Here is a 15,809-nt window from a genome sequence, read left to right as displayed (position 1 = left end):
AAACAAAGCACACATCAATTAATCAGCAACATACTATTTTTCAATAATGAACTCAGAATGCAATAGATTAAGGATACTACAAAGAGGGGGGGGGGGGGAGAACATGATTGAGATAAACAAGAAAGCAAATACAGTACATATATCTGGAAACAGTGTGATGTCAAAACTCTAATTGTTACAGGCAAATAACATATATAGTTTGAACTCAAAAAACTTCCTTGGTACAAAAGCTTTCTGAAATAAGAAAACGAGAATGGGTGAGAGAGTAGTAGAGAGAGAAAAGTTGAAGGGGAAGTCTGATTCCGACGAGGTCTGGAAAGCTTTTGTAGATAACCTCAGTAGGAGAGTGTCTCGACAGGAGCTTAGGGGTATTTTTTCGGCTCAGGGAACAGTGGTGAGAGTTTTCATCCCAAAAGAAACTAGAAATCCAAAATATAGATTCTCCACTTTCGCTTTTATCCAGTTTGAGAGGGAATCTGGTTTGAAGAGGGCTATTGATATGTTAAATGGTTCACTGATAGATGGGAGAAGGATTACAGTTGGAGTTGCAAAATACACTGTTGCTCGTCCAAGGAAAGAGGTAAGGAATAGTCCAGTTAAGATGGTTCCAGACTCGTTTACAGCAGGACCTTCTAAGTGAAAGGAGGTTGATCTTCTCAGAAGGAATGTTAGGGATGACAGATCGTACAAAGATGCTTTACTGTCCAATGCTATGAAGAACCATGCATTGGGGTACAAGGAGTCATATTCTGAAGGGAGCCACAGGGAGAAAGCTAGGAAGAATGTTCTGGAAATGCATATTCCTAATGAAAGTTCGAGCTGGGTAAAGAGATCTTTAACAGGGATTATTAAGCTTTCCCTTGATTTTAAGTCAGTTCAGGAGGCTTTCATTGATAAGGGTTATGAAGTACAGGTTGTTGGTTGGGGTTATGTCCAAAATTCATGTGCTATCATTTTCAAATCTTATGAAGAGATGATGGAGGCATGGACAAAGAAGGAAAATGAAATAGGCGTCTGGTTTGACAGAGTGGCCCCTTTACTGAATGAAGATGGAGTTCCGATGGCCTTTTGTCAGGTTGAGTTAACTGGTGTTCCTCTGTTATGCTGGAATGAATCCTTCTTGGTACGAGTTGCTGGGAGATGGGGAAATATGGTAGAAATCCATGATTCCACTAAGAAAAGGGAGGATCTCACGTCTGCGAGGATTCTTTTGAGAGTTGCAAGTCTTTTCGATGTTCCAGAATTCATTACTTTTGGATCCTATGGCAGATCGTATAGAGTTAGGATCAAAGTTGGATCGGGCTATGAAGATTCAAATCCTTTTTTCAAATTTTCTCCGGCGAACGGAGCAGTTGGAGAGCAGTCTGGCGAGTTGAGGTCTGAGGAAGGTAGAGACTGGGAGAAGTCAGAATATGAGGAAAGTTCTGTCAAATCAGCAGAGATGTTCAGACAGAAGGTTGACTTATGGAGTGATGATGGTGCTTCTTTCGGCTCAGTACAGTCTGATGGGGAAATTCACTTTCCAAGATGTACTAAACATGGGAAAGGCATTAAAAGAGGATTGTCAGGTGTTCAGAATGGTGGGAATATCATAGTAGGTGATTTTGCAGGTTTGGGCATCAGAAATTCAAATATTTCGGCTGATGGGTCTGAGTCCCTATACGATGACAATGAGCTGTCTGGGTTGGAGGCTAATAAGATAATTCCTTCTGGGCCAGGCTATACAATTGACAAGTTTGGTAAATTGGTTCAGAACAAAGGGATTAAAGAGGCTAGCAGTGTTAAAAAACAGAATAAGGGGACCACCTTCTTTTCAGTTTCGTCTGCCAGTGAAGATATTGAGGATTCTAAATCTAACTTTTCGCTGATAGATCCTAATTCAGAATTATTGAAGAGCCACTTAAGAAATAAAGTGATGGTGGTGCATAGAAGCTCGTTATCTACTAAAAGTGAGCCTCTTGAGAGAAGGAAAATGGCCAGTTACAGAATAGTTTATAGAAGGAGGGAGAGGAAATATTGGCATGGGGAGAATCCAAAGGGAATTAATGTAACAGAGATTGTTTCAGATCCAAAGAAAGTTAATAATCAGGTCTGCACGTCAGTTCATCAGATTTCTACAGCAGCAGAGTTTAATTTTCAAGGCAGAGAGGAGACAAATTTAGTAGAAGCAGCTGGGGTTAGTAGTTTTGATGGAGAGCCAGAGGGTTGTGTTAAGGATAGACATATGTTCAATTCCAAATCTGGTTTTTGTAAGAAAAGGGCAAAAAGATCATTGGTAAGAGAAGCTCTAGAACATGTTAACATTTATACAGCATCTTCTTCAGAGTTTTTGGAGCTTTTGGATGAAGCAGTAACTACATGGCAAGTGAGTCGGATTCTGGGGGTTTCTTTTACCGAGGGGAAGGAAGCTTTTCTGGATAAAATCATTAAATTAGAACAGGGCATGAATATGGCCAATTGAGTTGCCATAGTGGGGAAGTCAGTTTTTCAAGCAATATTAATGAAGGATAAATTAGCAATAATTTCATGGAATGTAAGGGGCTTGGGAAGAAGAGAAAAACAGAAAGCAGTTCAGAGATTAGTCTCTAGCACATATCCTTCCTTTCTTTGGCTACAAGAAACTAAAGCAGAGAAGTTACAAAGATCTTTTCTGAGAAGGAATGGGCTGAATATTTTTCAGGGTGTCATTGAATCTCCAGCTGTTGGTTCTTCAGGGGGTTTATTATGTTGTTGGGATGAAAATGTGTTTGAGATGGAAAATCACTGCATTAACAGAAGATTCATTGCTGTTGTAGGGAAATTCAGATTGCATCAATTCAGAAGTGTTCTTATAAATGTTTATGGGCCCTCAGTGGAGGAAGAAAAAGAAAGTTTTTTTGAAGAACTTAGGGTGTTCATTTCTGGACAGAATCTGCCGATTTGTATTGGAGGGATTTTAATGTATACTTGTGTGAAGATGAGAATGTGGGTAGAGCTCAAAATAGATTCTCAATGAGGATTTTTTTCTCAATTTATTCAGTCTTTAGGGTTAATTAATCTGCCTTTGAATGGGGGCAGGTTCACTTGGTGTAATAACCAAGATGATCCAACATTTGTTAGATTGGACAGGTTCTTGGTGGATGGTCAATTTTTGGCTACATTTCCCGAGATTATTCAGTCTCTTATTCCTAAATCCATTTCGGATCACAATGCTATTTTATTACAAGATGAAGGAATTGATTGGGGAAAAAGGCCTTTTAGACTTTTTAATTATCTAATGGAGGAGGACGGTTTTGAGGAAATGGTCAGACATTCCATTACAGATTGTAAGAAGCCTGGGAGAAAAGGTGGAATCTTAAGTATTTTGAGGAACTCTAAAGCAACCATCAAAAAATGGGCAGGGAAGAAAAACCAGTTTCCGGGAGCAGCAATCTCAGATTTAGAAAAGAAAATTCAAAAGCATGAGGAGGATGCCCAGCAATTGAATGTCAATTCTGTTCAGGGGATTGCTGATGAGATTAGTGTTTGTAGAGCAGAATTATGGAGACTTCATAGAATTGAGGAGCAGATTTGGTTTCAAAATTCTAGGAAGAAATGGATTAATGATGGGGACCGAAACACAAGATTCTTTCATACTTGTGCTTCAGTTAGAAGAAAACGAAATGCTTTGAATGCTTTAATAGTTGATGGGAATATTACTCATGATCCAACTGTTATCAAGGCCAAGGTCAAAGATCATTTTTTCAAAATTTTCAATGATCGGTCTACTTTAGACGTTGAGGATATTGATTTGGTTTTTCCTAGAATTTCACTCGAACAGAATATGCTTTTGGAGAAGGATTTTTCCGAGGAGGTTTGGGAGACTATAAAGTCTTGCGACAGTAATAAAGCTCCGGGGCCAGACGGTTTGAACATGGGTTTTTTTAAAAGGTTTTGGTCTGTTCTTAAGGGAAACATTATGCAGTTTTTTCACAGATTCTTTGTGGGGAAGGATTGGGAGCATGGTATTAACCATACTTTTATCACCCTAATTCCGAAGGGATCAAGCATTGGAAGCCTTGATGATTACAGACCCATAAGCCTAGTAGGAGGAGTTTATAAGATATTATCCAAGTGTCTTGCAAGGAGGCTCAGAAGTTGCATAGGAGATATTATCAGCCCGACTCAATTTGTTTTTATACCCGGTCGACAAATTTTGGATTGCTCTCTCATTGCTAACGAGGGTATTGATTATTGGAGGAAGAAAGGGCTAAAAGGTTGTGTTTTTAAAGTTGATTTTAAAAAGGCATATGATACGGTTGACTGGCCTATTTTGTTCAAGGTGATGGAAAAGATGGGATTCGGTTTCACTTGGATAAGTTGGATTAGGAGATGTGTTTCTACAGCTTCAATTTCTGTTTTAGTCAATGGGGTTCCATCCGAGGAGTTTCCAATGGCCAAGGGTCTTAGACAGGGATGTTCACTCTCACCTTTATTATTTAATCTAGTTGGGGAATTACTGAATCTATTAATCCGAAGGGCTGTTTCTGAGGGATTATTTTCTGGTATGACAGTTGGCAAGGAAGAAGGGTCCTTTAATCTTACGCACTTGCAGTTTGCAGATGACTTAATTATTTTTTGTGGAGCTTCGAAGACTCAAATTATGAATGTGAAGAGGGTGCTTAGAGTATTTGAGGTTATGTCAGGGCTGCAACTGAACCTTAAGAAAAGCATATTGTTCGGGATTAATATTCCCCAACAGGAGGTTAAGACTTGGGCAGATTCTATTGGTTGTACAGTGGGAAACTTCCCCTCTAATTATCTAGGCCTCCCTCTAGGTGCTACTAAGAATTCCTCTGTTATTTGGGAACCAGTGGTGCAGAATTTTCACTCTAAATTAGCAGGTTGGAAGGCTGCTACTCTATCTTTAGCAGGGAGATTGGTTTTGATCAAATCGGTTCTTTCCTCACTGCCTACGTATTTTTTATCTTTGTTCAAGATTCCAGCTTCTATCCTTAAGTCTCTAAATTCAATTATGTCTAATTTTTATGGGGAGGGGGAAATGGTAATAAGAAGATACACTGGGTTAAATGGGATGATGTTTGCAGATCAAAGAATGAGGGAGGTTTGGGAGTTCGAAATCTGATTTGTATGAATAGGGCACTGCTAGGGAAATGGTCTTGGAGGTTTGCAAATGAGAGAAGTTATGTTTGGAGGAATTTTATTTGTAGCAAATACAACATTGATTCTTCTAGATTACTGTTTGATAGCAAGATTTCTACTCAATCTTCCTGGTTATGGAGATCAGTGGTTAATAACCATTACAAACAAGACTCCTTTGGTTCTAAGTTTCGTAGTTTGTGCAATTTTCACGTTGGAAATGGTAAGCATGTTCGATTTTGGCAAGACAGCTGGGCTGCTGATTTTCCGTTTCAGATTGTTTCCTAGACTGTTTTCGCTTTCTACTAATAAATACGGTAAACTTTGTGAGTTTGGGGAATTTCTTTCTTCGGGCTGGATTTGGGATGTTCAAGTTCGAAGAAATTTAAATGATTGGGAGCTTGAACAATGGTGTAATTTGGTGAGCGTCATTTCTTCTTTTTCTCTATCTCTTGATTCTAGTGATGGTTTGATTTGGAAAGGTAGTGGAGACGGTGTTTATACAGTCGGTTCTTGTGTTGAGAGGTGTGGATCAGGTTCAGAAGATGTTCATTTCTGGAATAAAATTGTTTGGAGAGGATTGGTTCCCCCTAGAGTTGAAACATTAGTGTGACAAATTGTGCTTCACAAAATTGCTGTTAAAACCGAATTGGTTAAAAGAGGTGTTCAAGGTATTGAGGATGAGTTATGCCCTCTTTGTAGAATGGTTGAAGAAACTTCATCGCATCTATTCTTTTCTTGTTCGGTTGCGTGGTCTTTGTGGAACAAATTTCTAAATTTTTGGAGGTTTAGTTCTGTGTTTCCTGCAGAAGCAAAAAGTTTTCTTCTAGCTTGGGATGAGTTGAAATCCAATTCTGCAATATGGACTTTCATTCCTGGGGCTGTTATTTGGTCAATCTGGAAAATCAAAAATTTTATTGTTTTTGAAGGGGGAAAGCTTGATCAGTCTGAATTATTTTTCTTAACAAGAGTTAAGTTGGCCTCTTGGTTTCTAGCAAAGAATAAGGATGTTTCTATTACTAAGGACTATTTAATTTCTGATCCTTCTATGGGAGATTCCTATTCGTCCTACAATTTCTTGAAGTCTTCTATAATCCCTTGGTTACCTCCCCCTATGGGTTTCGTCAAGGTAAATGTGGATGCAGCCACTAGCAATGATTGGAAGGAATCAGGTCTTGGAGGTCTTATGAGGGATCAATCTGGTGCAATCCTAGGTTCTTTTCAGGAGCCTGCTGGTTCAGGACCTCCAACATTGAAGGAACTTAAAGCTATTCAAAGGGGTATTTCTTTCTTTGCCTCTTTTCAAGGGAGGGTTAAAGATAGGCTGATCGTTGAGAATGATTGCAGGGTTGCAGTAGACTGGATAAATAATGTTGACTCATGTTCAATTGTATATGGTTTTATTGTTAGAGATATTGTTGATAGTCTTAGAACTTTCGGGGGGTTGTTAGATGGGTTGCAAGGACAACGAATATGGATGCTGATGGTTTAGCAAAGGCTGGTATAGGTTGATTTTTATGTTGTTGGCTTCTTTAGTTTGGTTTTCTGGCTCCTGTATTGTTTGTAAGGGTTTTTTGGAATAGTTGTTCCAAGGTTGTAATTTTATTTTCTATAATGAAATTATAAGGCACTCTTTTCCTCCTTCAGATGATTAAGAAGCTTCTATACAAGCTCCATTAATCAAGAAGGAGGTTTTTAATGAGGCCTTCAAATCTTATAAAAAAAAGGCTCATAAATGAACATCTGACACTTCATCAGTAATCTATGTTTCATTTCCTTCTTCAAATTGGTAAAATATATTACAGATAAAAGACCATTAAGGACTGCACAACTTGAATAAACAATGGTTATGAGGCAGCTAAAAGTGAGGCACTACAACACATGTTTGTAAGAGAATTTCATAGCGAAGTTATCGTACTCCACATTTACTGGTGTCTGCCATATAATTAGACCTAAGTATGTGGGTATGGTCCTCCAAACAAATGAAAAAAAAAATCTTGGGAAAAATTGAGCCTCAATCTGCAATAGGGTACCTAGTAAATGTTGCTAACAAGATGATGCAGTTGATACATTTAGGAAAAGTAGCACAAAACGGAAACATGATTCATAACCTACCAGGAATAATGGCATATGTGAAACTAATGACTTGACTTGCCAAGGCCAAGTGTTTAGAAGTAATGGACTTCAACCCCGAAACCTGCAATACCATTTGAGTCCGATAAAACTTTTTTGACAATAAGTGAGTTCATATAGAGTATATCATAGCATTCTCAGTATAGGTTCACGATGTTTCTAATCACAACCCAGATTCAAAAAAAAACATGCACAGGGATAAACGACATCTGATTTTACTAGTCTCACCAATAACCCTTCAGGTTTAATCAAATTGTTCTCAAGTAAAACTGTAAGAAAGAACATCCTAGCTAGAAAACTATTTCATACCTGCATGGCTCCAGCACCTAAAACAAGTTGGCAAGTTCTAGTGTTGAAAAATTTTAAAATCTCCACAACACGATGAACAATCTCCAAGGAAAGTGCTGGCAGAAGATGATTCATGTCAATGTACTCCGACAGCATCTTCAGCAATATTAAGCCACTGAAAGGGACGAGAAAGTAAACAAATGGCATCAAGGCTAGTTTATCAAGTAGACGCATCTTCTTGTTAAAAAAACAAGCGTATGAATGGCAGATATGAGTATAAATGCACAAGATATAGTAAAGATAAACAAATAGTTAAACACAGTAGAATGCTTGAGCCTGAGAGAGAATTATATACTCAACAGCTAAATTCCATATCTGTTGGAAACGATAGGACATAAAGGTAAAAGAAAACAGAATAACTAACCAGTTTACCATGTGATAACTAACACCACCATATTCAAGTGTTTGTGTAGCATTTTTTCCACGTTCCTTTGTATTACTGCTGTTACTCTGTGATGAAGTTACAGCATCTAATTTCTTTCTCTCAGTCACCTCAGCCTTCCCTTGGGCAGCATTTACTGCAGCTGTACCACTAGAATCAATCTGCTCATTCTGCTCCACAGAACCATGTGATCCAATTTCAGACACTTGTGAACCCTCATTGCTGTGGCTTTCTGCCTTGCTTACAGAATCAAACAGCAAAGAGACAATTGCCTGAAACTCATCAGGAACATCAACTTCCACCCATGTCTCTTGGTCAAGCACCGCTCTTATTTTTGTCATCTACAGTTGATACGAACAAAAATCATTCCAGTATCACAAAAAGCAATCAAAACACAACTGGTAATTGGGATCAGGAACTAACTCGAGATTCATGCTGGAAATCAACGAAGGATTTGGCCTGTGACTGCAGTGTTCCCCGGATGCTATATCCCAACCTTCCACCAATCTATTAAAAGTTTGCATACAATACTATCACAAGTTCACAACCCCAGACAAATTAATTGAATCCTTTATTTCACTAGAGAAGAAACAATGAATACCTTCTCTGTAAGAGTTATGAACTCCTGAGTGATATTATATATGCTCAAAAAGTCTTGCAATCTCAGCTTAGGATGAAGAAGAGCACGAACCCCAAGCAACTTTGCCCACCTTCCATGAGCAGCATCACAAGCTGCAAACACTGCTTCAGCATTTTCTCTTAAAACATCTGCCCTGCCAAGGATAAAGTTTTCCTAGAGCATCATAAATAAGGTAGAAATAAAAAAATGATATTGTTTAATTTCACAAATTTATTTAATTTGAGAAGAGCTAATGTTTGCACCTACATTCTGCAGCATTTGGAAAACTATGAGATTTTATTTATTTTGCCAAATTTATTTTAAATTAAAACATTTTAACACCATGTCTTCTGCAGTATTTACAACATCTCTTAAGTAAAACAAGTAACAGGAAGTTGGGATTATTTCAAAATAATTAATTTTTACGGGAAACAAAGATCAAGGGAGGGGCAAAGTGGGAAAAGGCAATTTAAAACCCACCAGAGCACATCCCTATCTACTCCAACCACCAAAAAGACCACAAAATCTAAGAGAGAAATATTCCACCGCAAGTAATGTTAGAGCAATACAAATTAGAAAGGACATGAGATGGCTAAACCTGAAATTCTTTGACAAATTAGAAGGGCTTGGTGCATCACTTCCTTTCCCTGGGGATGAAAGACTTTTGTATGTACTCCTTAAAGATGCATTCAAAGAAATTGAAGAACCTTGGCCATTACTCTCTTGAGAAGATTCTGCAACCATGGCACCAAGTGCATTTGCAGAAGCAACTGAATCAGCAGCATAATGACCATCAAGGTTGCACATTACCCACTCAATGGCCTTTTTCACTTCAGCTGCCCGGATTAAATGTGCCTGCATTCACTAAAAGAAATGAAATCATATTACATCTTACGTAAGTGCCAAGCAAAACTAGAAATTGTCAGAAAGAGAACCATACCAAGTGTAACATATACTACATATAAATCAAGCAAAGAAAGACAGTTACAGGAGACTTTTTTATGTCAAATAAAAATGAGTGTTCCCAATTTTGATATGGGAAAATAATATCTAAAGGAGACACATGGAAAGCCAGTAGCACATTAATAGAATTCATATACATGGACCAGTCACAACCCTAACACTGATAACAGATAAATTGTAACAGCTCAACAAGCTCGGTTATTTTCCAGCAAGCTAAACCGTTCAGTTTTACTATATCTTATTATGTTCCAGTATATTTTCTTTTTAAATAAATTTATGCACAGCTAATCAGCTATATGATACAATCTATATTGTTCTTCCCAATGACCTTTTAATAACTTCAGTCTCGTAAGAAGACAAGGATAACCAGATTCCAAGATTAGATGTAAACTTAAAATAGTGATCTGGACTCACTGTGCCACACTATCTTAATATCATCCTTTCTTATAGACCATAATAACATTGTTACAACAAAGAAACATTAATCTTAATCTAGTCACTATTCAGTTCTGTCAAACAGAATGTTGTAAATGAGTACACCTTAGCAACAGACAACAGAGATGCCTAAGAACCTTTCGGGCAAGGAACATTTGATCAGGGACACACCCTGCATGCCCAAGACGGACACAGAGAGAGAGAGAGAGAGATTTACTGACGTTATCTTTAGTTTCATTTACGTTTAAACTTCTTTTATTAGATGTATCTTTACTGTTAACAAAGTGTGCGGCTGTGCGCGTGTGCATGTCATATTTAAGCATCATACAACATATGTAGTATATAATTTTTTTTGATAGAAAGATGGCCTCGTTAGAAACCCCCATCATAACCGCCAATCTACATAGGTAGCTCAGCGGACATTGGATGGAAGAAAAGAGTGCCAATAATTTTTTACTAAAAAACCAGACACAAGAGCAGTACATTAGACCAATTACATTCATACACCTACCACCAAACAACAAAACCCAATACAAACTACTAACAATATGTAGTATACAATTCATCATGCCTACTATAACCGTACAATTCAATTAATGCTTACTCTGGTAGTAGGCAAGTATACATTACCTGTACAATCTTGAAAATAGCAGCCAGAAGTTGGACAAAGCTTCCAGATGACAAACTCCTCAATTTGCTTGCAAGTGATAAGCCTCCACCTTAGTCATCAGACAGTTAGTATTAACAACTGGAAGGAACAGGAGACACACACAATCACAAAAACCCACAACACTCCATAAAAAAGAGACAGTCTGAGAGCTCAAAAAGTAAATTATTCTACACATGCAATACTGAAGACACATATGGAAGATTTATCATCCTAGTTCTTACCATCTGCATCCATAGTGCGCTCTGTACCCATATCAGACTCCTGAGGTTGGCCCACAAGAACTGGAAGCAGCTCTGCAACAGCAGTCTTAATAGCAGTTTTCATATCAGCAGTGAGTGTATCACGATAATTCCTTAGGACAAATGGGAGCTTGGCCTGAAAAACAACCACCATATTATGAGATCATTTCTTCCACGGTGGAATTAGCTTCAGATTCCACAATTGGAAGTACAAAGTTACGAACATGGTAAAGGTAAGAGGATAAAAAGAAATGAGATTAATAACTTGGATTATGCAATTGCTGGTCTGCACCAGTCTTCTCCCTTCTAGAACTTTCTTGGAGGATATTGAAGAAAATAACTTGGATAAGTTATCCAGGCAGTCAAGTTTTCATGCTTATTCTATTTTAGTCACCCACCTTTACTAATCGAAATTGAGACGTCCACATGCATGACCCTAACAGCCTATTACTTATGAGCCTAGAAAATATAGGTCTCATTATTTTAAATGAGATTGAGGTTTTATAGCTACCACAGAGCTGCGATGTCCCTTTTAATGTAGTTATATACCCCTCCAAACAATCTTTTCTAATTAACATTGAAACAAGGAGAAGTAACCACATGCATTACATTAAAGCTTGGGTAAGTAAGCACAGCCCATCGAACTTTTTCTCAACCGCCTTCAGAATTAGCTTTCAAGTAAATATTTTCCATAAAAGTTTTCTTTTATATGCTGCATGTGCCCTACTTGATTTTGAGTTAAAAAAAAACAATAAAATCACACTCTTCTAGGGAAAACATCACTATAACACATTTTTAAACCCAGAGAATTTTTTAATATAAAAAAATAAGTCCTACTAAGTACTAACCGCACTGATCAATTAACTTCTCCCTTTCATCCCATGTAGGAATATTCTACTTAGAAAAGCTACTACACTACATAGTAACATGCCAAATTTCAGGGTAGCTCAACTTTCACTAATTTGAAGCTTTTCCCTAATGTCAAGTCATTCATGGAAGAACAAAAGACCTATGCATCTATAGTACAACTCACCTTCAAAAACATAAAAGGAAAGGAAATTACTCACCGTTCGAAGCAAACCAATGATAAGAGGCAGAAGACAATCTCGAAAATTTGTGGTTTCTTCCTCATCCAACTTAACCTGCTAACATACCCATTCTAGTTATAAGTTCCAATACACCATCAAACTTACAAGGCATTGTAATAATAAATGAAGAAATACATACAATAAAGTGTAAAAAGCAACAAGCATTCAATGTGTGTTTAGAATCAATAGACTGTCAGGTTCAATCAAGGAATAAAACCAATATTGTAGTCCAATTAACGTGAAAAACAATACAGTATAACGAAAACTCCATTCATTTCCAAACAACACCCTGGCATCTTTTTTTGGGCTTTCATCAGCTTTTAGGAAGCAAAAGCAGATACCAAAGGGAAAGTAATAAAAGCAGGCGGCAACCGAACTCAGCTTTCATCAAAAAAACTGCAAAACGTCTTTTTTTTCATTTACTTTCAATACATTTGGTGGCTAGAACTTCCAAAATTCTTCAAAATAAATCAATTATGAAATCCAACTACTACAATATTCAGTTGTTGTGTCAAGTTCAAAGCAGATAATGAAATCATCAAATGAAGAAAATCATATTTGCAAAGCTATTATGGTCAGTCTAATGTCTAGTAAGTTATCAAGAGTATTGCATCAAGTTCCCAGTTCAAAAGAAATTTCATAAGTAATTTTCTATATTTTCAAGATTGATTTTGAACAAAATGGTCTAGGAAAACTAAGCACACAATGCAGATGCTTTCTTTTAAGGTTGAGAAAAAATGGAGTTTATACTAAGCAAACAATGCAGATGCTTTCTTTTAAGGTTCAGAAAAAATGGAGTTTATCACACACTACTGACTAAAGACGTAAACAGCAAAACAAGAGTATCCCATATCCAAACGAAGAAAAGAATGTAATTAAGCTTACACTAGCATCCTCTCCATTCAAGGAAACCGATGCCCTGGCTTTTGCTTTCAACAATATAACTGCATCTTTATCCCCAGCATCATGTATTGATGCACGCATAAATTCTACTGAAAGAATACTGACAAGAGGAGTACAGGATGTTGGTAATATAACAAACTAATGAATCATTTCAGAAGAAGAAATTTTGTGAAACAACATTTCCGTTTTATTAATGTCACCACACATTAGGGGGCAAATACCTGTTTATGGAATCTATAGAAGAACCTACATGATCTCGAAGGTGACGAAAGCAATGTAAACCTGTAAGTTCATCCCCATCCTATGAAAAGGCACAGTTCCATAAGTTCACAAAAATTTGAACTCCAATAAACATATGGTTATTTAATGAAATTGCAAGAGGTAATTAATGAAACAATGTGGATCTGGCAAAAATAAAAGAAAGAACAAAGGCAGGAACTCCAGATATAATGTCGCATAACTTTACCATTCAATTCAACAACTTAAACCTATGACTATGAGGCAGGCAAATGAACATAAATGCATTTAAAAAAAGGGGGGGAGAGAAGAAGAAGAAGCTTTATCACATGGATAGATGAATCTATACCAGCAAGTGTTGCAGATCATCGATAATATCCAAAGCCCCAGCACACTCTGCAGATGAAACAAGCTGCATTTCCGATAAAACTAAATCAAATTCATATTGAAACATTAACAAAGTAGTCTCTTCAATATATATATATATATATATATATATATATATATATATATTGTATTTTTCCATTTCTGTTATTCTTTGTGATAAGAAAAATGGAAATTAAAAAGCTGACCAATTTAAGGGCGGTTAACGCTTGGTTAACAGATAGAATAAGCTTTAGTTTATGTTGGAGAGCCAACAGATTGGTCCTAGTGGCATTCAACTCCTGTATCTGCCTAGCAGAGTCAACCAAATCAGTGTCAACCAGGCGAATAGTTTCTTTCAGATCACGAATCCGGTTGCATCCTTCCACAATCTTAACATTCAAGTCCTCCAACTGCCCTTGTGCTTCGAAGAAAGAATTGGACCGCAACGAAATCTCCTTCACCAAATGGAGCTCCACAATGTCCAAGTATTGGGACAATTTCTCCTGAAGCATAATGTTTTCAGAAATATCGTTGAAAGGGCAGGCTGCCCGGAAGGTACCTCCATCTTCGAGAGCGAAATCTTCCTTAAAATAAAGAGCGGGTACCTCCCTTAAACAAGCTGCGAGGGCTTCCCCAATGTTATCGACATCGAATGTTTGCTCCTTACTGGTGTGATTCCGAATGTCCTCGAATCGATTGTAGGAATCAGAAATGGAAGTGAGGTACGATTGGAAATCGGATCGGGAGAGATCGGAGGTGGCTTTGGTGGGCGTTAGGGGAAGGAATTCGGGCGGCGCGATGGACCACCAACCACCCCAAGAAGCATCCAATTTCCCAGCATGAGGGTTGTTGAGGACGGAAGTGAGCGTTTGGCCACCCGAATCGGCGACGGAAAACGAAGATGCCCGAGCAACTGTCGAGGACCTTCCCGATGGGGAAGGCTGTGGATCCATTTTCAAGATGTACAAATCATCAAAGAAAGAAAGAAAATTGTGGGGAATGGAAATGTTTTTTCTTTCTCCCTGAATTAGTAAAAAGAAAAAGAATGTATTAGAATGGATCTCGAAAGAAGGGTGGTAATGGGAATCAAATGGATCTGAAAAGAATGAAGAGAAAAGATGTGATCTGAGTCGAGATCAAGATTCTAGATCCTGGACTGGACTGGACTGAGCCTACCCAATTGAAACCAAAGCTTATACTGGATAACGCTTCTCTATCCGACCCGACCCGACCCGATCCTTTTTCAAAAATAAATCATTTTTAATTTTATATTGAATTCATCGTATCGGATCTGGTTTCTCACCGATGCCCGTAGAATTTGCTAATGCTAGAAGGAAATGCAACGGACAATCATATTATAATATTGTACATGGATTAATAAATTAATGGTAAATTACACGAAACTTTAAATTTTGCGTAAACTTTTATTTTTTTTAATTATAACACTAAATTTTGATTTTAACTTCAATTATATCATTGGACCGTTAAAATTTAAATAATATGACTTGGATAAAACGACATTGTTTTAAACACTGAACTTTATGACGTATTGATTTTGTCACTAAACTATTAAACAATTCACTTTTTGACATTTTACCTTTTTTATTGTTGTTGACAACCAATCATTGACCGTCTATCACGGTAAGATCAATACTAAAATGTTCGTATTTCACCATATTTCTTTCTTAGAATTGGTTTTTCGTGAAATCCATTCAAAATCCACAAAATAAAAATAAAAAATATCATATTTAGGGATTTTAGGCCTTTTCGAGATTCGAGAGGTTTAGAGTGTATGCTCGAAAGTTCAAATAGTATGAAGTATTGTTCCAAGAAGACGAATAACATATTTCAAAAGTTGTCTCATTAGACGATTATTAGAAGAGGTAAAAGTATTATCACAACAAACATTTAAACATAATTTTGTCGATTTTGAGGGGTTTTTGTGAAAATATAATCATAGAAGAAAAAATGAGCGAAATACAAACATTTTGATAATGATATTATTTCTAAAGACAACTAATAATTGACGATGATTAGTTATCGATGGAGGTCAAAAAATTTAATCACGAAAACCTAATACCCCTTTAAAGTTAAATGCCCAATTACATCACTTAGGGCATCAATAAACGTGTCAAAATGACAATACTTTATTCACACTATAACAATGATAGAAAGATCCATACATCTCACTGTGTCGCTAAAATTTAATGGCTCAGTTATATAATTGAAGTCAAAAATAAAATTTAATGTTGTAAACTAAAAAATTGAAAGCTAAATGGTATAATCGATTTCAATTATATAATTGAAG

The 15,809-nt window shown here is 37.0% G+C and overlaps 1 protein-coding gene across 4 annotated transcripts in view; it reads right to left on the bottom strand.

Annotated features, from left to right (window-relative positions):
* The window catches only part of LOC120156088 (vacuolar protein sorting-associated protein 54, chloroplastic-like), a 33,826-nt gene that overhangs the window by 2,546 nt on the left and 15,471 nt on the right, over nucleotides 1-15,809 (bottom strand). The window contains exons 2-16 of one of the 4 annotated variants that reach the window (XM_039167501.1): nucleotides 13,708-14,519; nucleotides 13,485-13,547; nucleotides 13,120-13,199; nucleotides 12,881-12,998; nucleotides 11,975-12,049; nucleotides 10,890-11,043; nucleotides 10,629-10,717; nucleotides 9,199-9,455; nucleotides 8,583-8,754; nucleotides 8,405-8,488; nucleotides 8,097-8,322; nucleotides 7,964-8,060; nucleotides 7,561-7,714; nucleotides 7,234-7,315; nucleotides 6,957-7,090 (exon numbers count right to left, since the gene is read on the bottom strand). In XM_039167501.1, the coding sequence (XP_039023432.1) occupies nucleotides 7,071-7,090; nucleotides 7,234-7,315; nucleotides 7,561-7,714; nucleotides 7,964-8,060; nucleotides 8,097-8,322; nucleotides 8,405-8,488; nucleotides 8,583-8,754; nucleotides 9,199-9,455; nucleotides 10,629-10,717; nucleotides 10,890-11,043; nucleotides 11,975-12,049; nucleotides 12,881-12,998; nucleotides 13,120-13,199; nucleotides 13,485-13,547; nucleotides 13,708-14,454 (2,418 nt within the window). In that variant the 5' untranslated portion in view covers nucleotides 14,455-14,519 and the 3' untranslated portion in view covers nucleotides 6,957-7,070. Of the gene's footprint in view, nucleotides 1-6,956; nucleotides 7,138-7,233; nucleotides 7,316-7,560; nucleotides 7,715-7,963; nucleotides 8,323-8,404; nucleotides 8,489-8,582; nucleotides 8,755-9,198; nucleotides 9,456-10,628; nucleotides 10,718-10,889; nucleotides 11,044-11,974; nucleotides 12,050-12,880; nucleotides 12,999-13,119; nucleotides 13,200-13,484; nucleotides 13,548-13,707; nucleotides 14,520-15,809 lie in introns of those variants that run through there. The other 3 variants (XM_039167502.1, XM_039167500.1, XM_039167499.1) reach the window with 3 other exon arrangements.

Source organism: Hibiscus syriacus, unplaced genomic scaffold (genome assembly GCF_006381635.1).
Source record: "Hibiscus syriacus cultivar Baekdansim isolate YM2019G1 unplaced genomic scaffold, ASM638163v2 tig00111213_pilon, whole genome shotgun sequence".
NCBI classification, from domain to species: Eukaryota; Viridiplantae; Streptophyta; class Magnoliopsida; order Malvales; family Malvaceae; genus Hibiscus; species Hibiscus syriacus.
Note: the sequence above shows the minus strand (reverse complement) of the source record. Positions and strands in the feature narration are given on the sequence as shown.